The sequence below is a fragment of the Tigriopus californicus genome, chromosome 1 (genome assembly GCF_007210705.1).
Source record: "Tigriopus californicus strain San Diego chromosome 1, Tcal_SD_v2.1, whole genome shotgun sequence".
NCBI lineage: Eukaryota > Metazoa > Arthropoda > Copepoda > Harpacticoida > Harpacticidae > Tigriopus > Tigriopus californicus.
In genome coordinates, this window is record NC_081440.1 from 13,925,973 (window position 1) to 13,934,906 (window position 8,934).

Genomic DNA, 8,934 nt, shown 5'->3' on the forward strand with positions numbered 1-8,934 from the left:
TCGAGTCCGGGCTCGTCAGAAAAAAAATATGTTTTTATTTTCAAAGTTCGTCTAGAAACGGACTTTATCTCGTCATAAATTATTTCTGTAAGAAAAGCAACCCTTGAAATATGATTTCATTCGCCTTTTAAGGCTTTGTAAAAAATAAGACGAGCCTTCTCATGCATCTAGAGTCCAGTCAAAGCCACAAGTCTTTAGCCGGATTCAGGTCTTGCAAAAGGTCAGGAAATCGTAGGACACAGACGCGTCGCCAACGGATTAGAATTCTAGGAATCCATCGCACAGACAAAGAAGGAATGGTGTCATCGAAAACACATGGTGGAGAGGTGGAGGAATTTTAGTTCTAAAACGCACCTGGTGGACCTAATGAATATGTCACTAACTATGAGGAAGACCTCATCCACAGAATAAAGATGTTTTACTATCTCGACCCTTTGAGTGGTAAATATACAACAATAAAGAAAAAGCTTTTGACCAAATAACTTGCACCAAACGCTTGACAGGCTGACGTTATAATAGTGACCGGAACTTAAAACCAAACATTTGTGAAAAGGGACTCAGATTTGCTCTGGATCCGAGAGTGGTCTACTTTACATATATCTAGACCGCCATGATCCGTTTCGAAAAATGAAATGTTACGCGAGTCGCGTGTTGGGTTGGACCCTTTTCTCGGACTCGAGTCCGTCCCAAAGCGAGTGAATCGAACGCTCGGGCGAGTCCGACCTGGGCTAGATTCGCCCTAGCCCTAATCTTGACTATCAAGCTCTAGTAAACAAAGTGAAGCCAGACTCAAATATTTCAGGTCTTGTAGTGGGGTTCCAAATACTGATTTCAGAGTGAGAGGATGTATCTTCGGGGTGCCTTGGGCATTCCGTATCCAGTTCGATGGAAATCCAGCGCCCCGCCCGCCACCACGCCCTGGCCTAAACCCGCCCTGGCGGCCCGGTCCATCGAGCGGTTACCTTACGCTAAAGCGCGCACCGGGATATTCGTGCAAGAAGAGCCAGATTGGCCCAACGCGTACACGTCCAATCCATTCGTCCGGCGGAACTTGGCCCGCTTGTGTCCTCCCCCGGTCCTTGAGAGCATTGAACCGGACCTGGAAGGCTTTGGCCAACGGGTGAGCACGGACATCTGGAGCTTGGGACGCGAATGCGAGGACAATCCGCCCTATTTGAAGCAAACCAATGCTTGGGGTCGAAGAGTCGATGAGATCGTCACTTGTCCGGCTTGGCGGGCACAGAAGGCCATTGCCGCCCAAGAAGGTCTCGTGGCCATTGCGTATGAACGGAACCAAGCCGAGTATAGTCGGATTTACCAAGCGGTGAAGCTGTTCATGTATGGCCCGGCATCCGGTTTGTATTGTTGTCCCCTAGCCATGACCGATGGAGCGGCCCAGACCCTCCAAGCCCATCAGGTGGATCTGCCCGAAGCCTGGGCTCACTTGACCTCGAGGGACCCCGCCCAATTTTGGACATCGGGCCAATGGATGACGGAGAAGCGGGGTGGGTCGGATGTGGCCCATGGGACCGAAACCCTAGCCGTGCCCACGGATCAGCCTGGGTTGTTCCATCTTCACGGTTACAAGTGGTTCTCCTCAGCCACGGATGCGGATATGACGTTGGCTCTGGCCCGAATTGTGGACGGGCAAGGTCAGAGCGTGGCGGGTAATAAAGGTATCAGTATGTTCTTCGTCAAGGTCAGAGACGCCCAAGGCCGGTTGAATGGCATCGAGGTGTGTAAATTGAAGAATAAGTTGGGCACGCGCCAACTGCCCACGGCCGAGTTGTTGTTGGACGGAACCGTGGCGGAATTGGTGTCCAGTCCGGGTCGCGGCATTCCCAGTATCGCCAGTATGCTCACCATAACCCGCCTGCATAACATCTTGAATAGTGTGAGTTACCCGCGACGAATGATCACCTTGGCGCGGGATTATGCCATGAAAAGAACGGCCTTTGGCCAACCCATAGCCCAGAAAGTGCTACACGCCCAGACTTTGGCTCGCATGGAGGTCGAGATCCGAGGGTGTGAGTGTTTGATGTTGGACATTGCTCGAATGATTGGTCTGGATGATGTTCATCATATTTCTGACCAGGATAGCCTCATTCTCCGGATCATGACTCCAGTCGCCAAACTGTACACCGCCAAGCAGAGCGTGGCGCTCAACTCGGAGGGCCTGGAATGCTTTGGTGGACAAGGATATATTGAAGACACGGGTTTGCCCGGAATGCTTCGGGATTCGCAAGTGCTACCCATTTGGGAAGGTACCTCCAACGTGATGAGTTTGGACGTCATCCGCGCCCTGATCAAGACTAACGGTGAGGCGCTTCAGGCTTTCGAGGCCCGAGTTTCAGCCGTGGCTGGTTTGGCCTCCAAGTCCAATCTCGGCACGATCCAGGAGTCGGCGGAAGCCATCCGAAAATCGGCGAGAGCTATCTTGCACTTTGCCACTGAGCGGCCGGATCAGTTGGAAAAGGCTTCACGAGATCTGAGTGTAAGCTTGGCTCACACTTACATTGCCACGTTATTGACTGAACACGCGCTCAGTGAATTTGCTTCGGAATCCGATGTTGTGACTCTGAGACATTGGCTTCAACGAGATTTGTCCCCGGTGAGCACAAAGTTCAGTCAAGGAGTGTATGAAGATGACGTGAAAAGTTATCAGTCTCTGGTTTTTGATGGATATAACCCCAATGAGTTATTTCTGAAAGCATGAAATATTAATATATTTTTATTCGTTATAAATGTCCCAGAATGAGATTTTCTTATCCTTAGAAGCCGCGGCAATCAGAATCTTATTTCCATGGGAAGCAACCGGTTTACGGGCACATTGCACAGCCTCAATGGTTTCCGAGTGAAATTTCAAGGCACCCAAAGGCTTCAATTGGCTTGGTTTGACCCACGAGAAGACTCGGATTGTTGAGTCCCAGCACGCCGAGACCACGATTTTTCCGCCCGATTTTCTGATTTGAGCGTGAGAAATCCCTTTGGAAGGGATCTCTCTCTGACACAATTTCTGGAAGTTGCCATTTTGTATCTTGAACGAGACCACATACTCCTGATCACCGCCGATAAATCCTTGGGCAGACGAAGAGTCGAAATCCAAAGCGAATGGAATCATTGGAGCCAATTCAAATTTGGCCAAAATGAGTGCGTCGGCCCAATCCCATAAATGAATGCACCCGTTTTCTGATCCGGATAAGATTCGAATTTGATCCTCAATCTTACTCACTTTCACAGACATCAAGTTTCCGAACACATTCGAGTCCAACCTCAGAAGAGCCAGTTTCTTCACTTGGGCCTCGTCCTTAATACACACTTGGATATCCGAGGTTCCCAAGGGCAAAGCAAGAACTTGGCCGTGGTTGGATCCTTTGCAGAATCCATCGTGATTGTAGTCTTCTTTGTCGGCTTGCCAGATCTTGGTCCAATTGGACACACCTTCTCGATCTTGAAGCCCCATTAATACCAAAGCCGAATTTTCCCCTTTGGTCAACCTCCCTTGTAAGATGATTTGATCCCCGATGCATCTCAAGAAGGTACAACCACCGGCGGGAAAGATTCGAATCTTTTGTTGACACTCCCATGAGAGCAAGCTCCAAGCATACAGGCGCCCTTCCACGTCACCCGCCAGAATTTGCCCGGGCGAATGATCAGGTTGATGGAAATCCAGACAAGAAACGGGCGCGGACCCGGACACGTAGCACACTGGGTGAACACTGGGCATGGCTCTTCTGTTCTGTAAAGCACAATTGTCAGATATTCACTGGTTCATACATTTATTAGACACATTGAGATAAGGTGAAAGAAGGTATATAAAATGAGGCGAGAGTCATTTCTTAGGAACGGGAGCTCCATCACGAACAACGGTCCAATCATATCTTGCATTGCTGGAATGGCTTAAAGGTGGGATGGGCGGCTCCATCAACTTCCAACCCAAAGGATTGTGCGAGTCAATGGCACCTTTTTGAGTTTCCTCGATGCACGCCACACTACAATAAGGGACTTTTCTGACCACGGCCAACATATCGTTGAAGGGCCGGGGCGACTGACCGATAATTTGTCGGGTACACGTGTCCAAGGATGACGCATGCGCCACCAGCAGCACGTTTCCACCGGATTCTTCTGTGGCTTGGAGAATGCATTGGGTCACGAAGAAGTTGCGCGAGTAATGCTCTTCGCACGACTCCTCGGTGTCTTGCAATTGAAGCAACGAAATGAACGGCTTGTACGACATCTCCACGTTGTATCCAGCGTCGCTCATTTCCTCGGGGGTCATGAAATCCGGCATGGCATTCTGATACCATCCCAACCACTCGAACAGTCCGAATTCCAGGTTCATTTTGATCTCTTGAGCTAAGCCCATGCCTTCCAGGATGTGGTGTCAAGTCTCGACACATCGCAATGAGGGCGAACAATAAGCATGGGAAAATCTCACTTTTGTCTTGCGCAAGGACTCGCCCACTAAACGGGCTTGCATGACCCCGATTCGGGATAGTGGAGAATCCCGAATGAAGCCCTCGGGCCCGGCTTTCCGCTTCGGCATGCTCACGGGCATGTTCAGGTCTCTTTGAACATAGGTGCCACTCTCATCGAAGCAAAACTGGATCCAACTGCCGAAGGTGAAATCCACCCGCTCGCCGTGACGAATGGTGAACACTTGACGCGGGGTTTTCATGGGCGTTTTGGGGGATTTGCTTGGCGGGGACACGACCTTGGTCAAGGCCTCGATTTCGGGATCGGAAGAGGTATGAAGCCCGCCCGAGTCATCCGGACGTTGGGCCCCAACACTGGCCTTGAGTCGCTCAAAGGACGAGGTGGAGGACAAGCTCAATCGGGTCTGCTCCCGATGGACATCAAAGGGCGTGACGGGATTGGGACTCGAGTTGAGGGGAATGGAAGCATGCAAAGTCCACGCCGTGGTCTCGGCCGCTTGTTGTATATAGGTCTTGGGCAAGAAACCCGTGCCGCCCGTGAGCCACGAGATGCCCATCACCCAGCCGTCGGTGGACTGGGTGATATCCTCGGGACTCACGTACACATAGTCGCCAATCATGAGCTCCAATTCATCCTCCTCGCGTGGGATGTGCGAGAAAAGCACCTTGAACACTTCCTTGTTCTTCATCCGCTCCTCAAAGGAGTACAATCGGAGCTCCCAATCGGCCTGAGCCTCCGGATCCACGGCATGAGCCAGATCGGCCAATCCATCCAGATGTTCAGGCGGAAATTGGTAGGCCAGGGTCAGATGATACGACTTGGACATGGGCTCCGTGGCCACTTCCAAGTGGGCCAAGGCCTGACACAGCTCTTGCGAGAGCGATCGCAACAGAATCTCTTCCCGTTTACCCACGAACAAGCCCAAGAAGTTGGGCGAGACGTACTTCTCCAAGTTGAACCGATCATGAGCCCAGTCATCCCGGAAATGGCCAGCCATGCTTTTGGCCACGTCCAAGAGCTTCTCGGCCTCATGGTCGGCACAAGTGAAAGTGGAAGTGAGCGTGATGTGCGGAAACGAGTTGTGCACGCCATTCCAACCGATCTGAATCTTGGACGCATCCCAGAAGGTGTCGAGCTGTTCCTGCAACGCCCCCGACGGACACAGATAAAACACGTAATGGCGAGGAATCTCTTGATCCAAGGTGGGATCGTTGACATGAGCCAAGAGCCAATCCGAGGCGATTTGAACACCCCGATGGCCGGTGGCGGCCAAGGCCTTTTGACCGCGATGCTTGGGGAACCCCAATTGCAACAACACCTGAAACGGACGAAGCTCAGTCAGTCCAACCCGACTTCTTCACGCTCAACCACTCCCCAAGCAAGTGTATGATGATGAAGAACAAGAACAAGAGGAAGAAGAAGAAGCAGTCAGGCCCGTCAGGCCATTCAACTTACCTCTAAGGGGGTGTGCGCGGGTTTGGCGCCGGTCAGGGTGGGCGTTGCGGGTTTGGCGGATCGAGGGGGCAGTTCCACCAGTTCCACGTTGAGAGGCGAGGCGGAGTTGCCTGTCGCGGCCTTGGCGGTGGCCATGACCCATTCGAGGCTAAACGGCGGATGTTTGGGATGATTTTTGGTGGCTTTGAGCCCTTTAAGCAGATCTCAGGCTGGACGGTAAACCAAGTAGAAAACTGACGGACGCAACAGCTGATTCGGCACTGGAAAATCTTTCTTGACTGGACTTTTTGGAGAGAGAGGAAGTGATAGCGTCCTCCATGGTTTAGGAAGGCCGGCCATGGGGCGGGATAGCACCGGGATAACCGCTCTGTCCGAGTGGGAGGCCAGCGAGAATCGTGTAAAATCGAGGGAGGTACGTCCAAAATTCTTTGGTCTTTAACCCTGGAAGGAACTTGTCCCGGTTATTTTGACCTGTTAACATGTGAGACGATTGACACGATGGTGTCTCAAGCGAGATCGTGCCAAGACTTGATAATGGGATTGTCGGTACAGAATTCTGCTGACCCATCCTCAGCAGTAAATTTGATCCAGAGAAGCATATGACAGTATTTTTCTTGCCTTGGACCTAAGGAGTTTGAAATAGAAATAGAGGTAGCCAATCGTTGCCCTGAAATTTTGTGGCTGACATAACAAGAAGGACTCCTGAAACTGCCACTTTTATCTAGCAACATATCTAATTATCTGTAACTAGATTAGCATGTTTGGTCTGTCAACATTAGAGATGTAATGGGCTGGAACCCAGCTCGAAACTCGACAAAATTTGAACGTCTGGGCTAGCCTAGGGCTCAGCCCAGCTCGAACTGTTGAAACGTATTTGGCCATGGAGCACTCCATGATTTGGCTCAGCTCATGTTCTCGAGCTGGGTTTAGGCTCTGGCTCAGCCCAGCGCGAAATCGACGAGCTATGATACAACTCAGCTCGAAATCGACGAGGCCATGCCTCAGCCCTGACCGAACTCGACGGAGCTCAACTGTGGCCCACACCAGTTTGACAACTTTTGTCTTTAACTGAAAGACAAGCCGAGGAAATATTATACATGACAGTGAATGGTCTATTGCAATCAGCAATTTGGTTGCTACTCAGCAACTTGTTCAATGATTTTGCCTGGTACTCCATCTTTCCTTATCTAGTACGAGAGGTTGGTGAAACCGCAAAAAACCTTGATAAAAGAAAGGTCACAAATCTGTTTTTTTTTTGGTTTTCGTTGAATGGTACCATCGCCTAAAAGGAACTCCATGTTCTATCTTTGATTGCACTTTTTAAACACCTAGTTTGGATTAAGACAATTTCGTGGTGCTACCTGACACGAGAACTAGAAACTAGACTGACCCATAGGTCTATTGGGTTTTCCAGGTCAAGCATAGCTCAGCCCAGACATGGGTCTGGTCAACTCGATCATGAGCCAGCTCGGATTTGGCCCAGCTCAGACTTGACTCGAAACATCAACCCGATCAACCCAGCTCAGCTCGAAACCTGTTTTATTTTTGCCCAGCCCAGCTCGAAATGAGCCACCTTCCTCTTAGCTCAGCCCAGCCCGAAAATTCTTGGCTCATTACATCTCTAGTCAACATGACGTTCCAGACTCAGTCAGAACTAGGCCCTACCAAAACTTGCGGATGAATTTGAACCCATTATACCTGGGGAAAAAGTTCGTGTTTTGTTCACGCTGCCACTTAGACTGACTGATTGGCTCAACCAGCAACTTTAGTACTGCATGCATGATAATAAGAAGTCAGAGTTCAGCAGCACCACATTGATAATGTCAAAGTGAAGCCATTAGAGACAAATTTTGTTGTTCAAATAAGTTTCATTACTTGATAGAAGTAAAATTCATCTGGTTTTTTAAATTTCTCGAAAATTATGAAAAGCCAACTATCTCAAAACTAACCATCCATCTCCTAATCCATTTAACCCATACCCCATGAAAACATGTTAAGATGTGTCTGATTTTTAAGGAAGTTTATTAAAAAAGCAAAAGTACATCCCAACTTTCAAAATAATGAATCTCTAAAAAAGGACGATGATAAAAGAACAGCAGAGTAATATGAGAGGGATTGATGTATCGAATACATAATCAGGTGGTAGGTAACGTACCTGCAACATAGTCTTACTTTCATCTCAAAAGGATTTGTAGGAAAAAAAATCAAGAACATTTCATTATGGCAAATTTGCCAGATGCAAGTTTTGGCAGACCTTAGTCAAAACGAGTAACAAGCAAGTTTTGGAATAAACAGTGGAAAAGGAAGTGCAGTACACATTTACTTTTGGTCTTATAATTTTTCATTGATCTATTTTGTGTTTTAACTCCTTCTTAAAAAAGTGCCCCAAAAGCACGATATTGCTACATTTAAATTCCTTGGTTGCTAATTAAGGAGCAAAATAAACTGAAAGCTGTTGAAAATTTGATGCCTTATAAAACTAGGCGTTAAATTATGATTGGTTAATTGATGACGTTATTTCTTTGTTTTGTACCATGAAGTGCTTCTCTTTTCTTTTTCGAGTTTAATTTGCTTCCCTTTAATATACTGTGCCTTAAAGTTTGACTTTCATGGCTTTGAGACAGTCTTGGACAAATTGATCAGAATTCCAGTTAAACTCCACATACGAAGTTGCCCACAAGCTGAGTCTTATAGCTTACCTAGTAGTTTCTCCCTGAGAGGTCTAAAAGAGGAGCGATACATTCTCATTAATATAAAGGGCCACTTTTAACCCAGTGTATCCTGCAATTGATGTGAATTACATTGAAAAAGAAGAAGAACCACTCACAGATCTACTCTTGGGTTGCTAAGAATAATATGGCCTTGAATGGAATGAAATTCCACTCAATGACCTTTGGGTCGACGTCATTAGACACTCCACTATTAGATGATGAAGGTAAGAGCATTGAGCAGGTCTCATCCATGAAGGATTTAGGTGTAGTCCTTAAAATAATGGAAAGTTCGATGAGCATATCCAGTTGAAGGTGGGTAAAGCTTTTCAAA

At 48.3% G+C, this 8,934-nt stretch overlaps 4 protein-coding genes across 7 annotated transcripts in view; 2 read left to right on the forward strand and 2 right to left on the reverse strand.

The window, feature by feature from the left end:
* The first annotated feature begins 768 nt into the window (after window positions 1-768).
* LOC131885076 (acyl-CoA dehydrogenase family member 11-like) lies at window positions 769-2,749 on the forward strand. The gene has a single exon (XM_059233011.1). The coding sequence runs from the start codon at window positions 845-847 to the stop codon at window positions 2,714-2,716; it is 1,872 nt and encodes a 623-aa protein (XP_059088994.1). The 5' UTR covers window positions 769-844; the 3' UTR covers window positions 2,717-2,749.
* Window positions 2,714-4,356, reverse strand: LOC131885127 (guanine nucleotide-binding protein subunit beta-like protein 1). The gene has a single exon (XM_059233069.1). The coding sequence runs from the start codon at window positions 3,725-3,727 to the stop codon at window positions 2,732-2,734; it is 996 nt and encodes a 331-aa protein (XP_059089052.1). The 5' UTR covers window positions 3,728-4,356; the 3' UTR covers window positions 2,714-2,731.
* Window positions 3,798-6,027, reverse strand: LOC131885069 (ecdysteroid-phosphate phosphatase-like). The gene is given in 2 exon segments (XM_059232998.1): window positions 3,798-5,755; window positions 5,893-6,027. Coding segments are annotated over 2 exon segments (2,058 nt in total). The 3' UTR covers window positions 3,798-3,832.
* Window positions 6,028-6,074: 47 nt separating this feature from the next.
* The window catches only part of LOC131885045 (tetratricopeptide repeat protein 39C-like), a 30,811-nt gene continuing 27,951 nt past the window's right edge, over window positions 6,075-8,934 (forward strand). For 3 of the 4 annotated variants that reach the window (XR_009373788.1, XM_059232971.1, XM_059232978.1), the window contains exon 1: window positions 6,169-6,304. Coding sequence is in view for 2 of the 4 variants with exons in the window: in XM_059232971.1 (XP_059088954.1) it covers window positions 6,230-6,304 (75 nt within the window). In the remaining 2 variants the exon portion in view is untranslated. Of the gene's footprint in view, window positions 6,305-8,934 lie in introns of all 4 variants that reach the window. The other variant, XM_059232983.1, reaches the window with a different exon arrangement.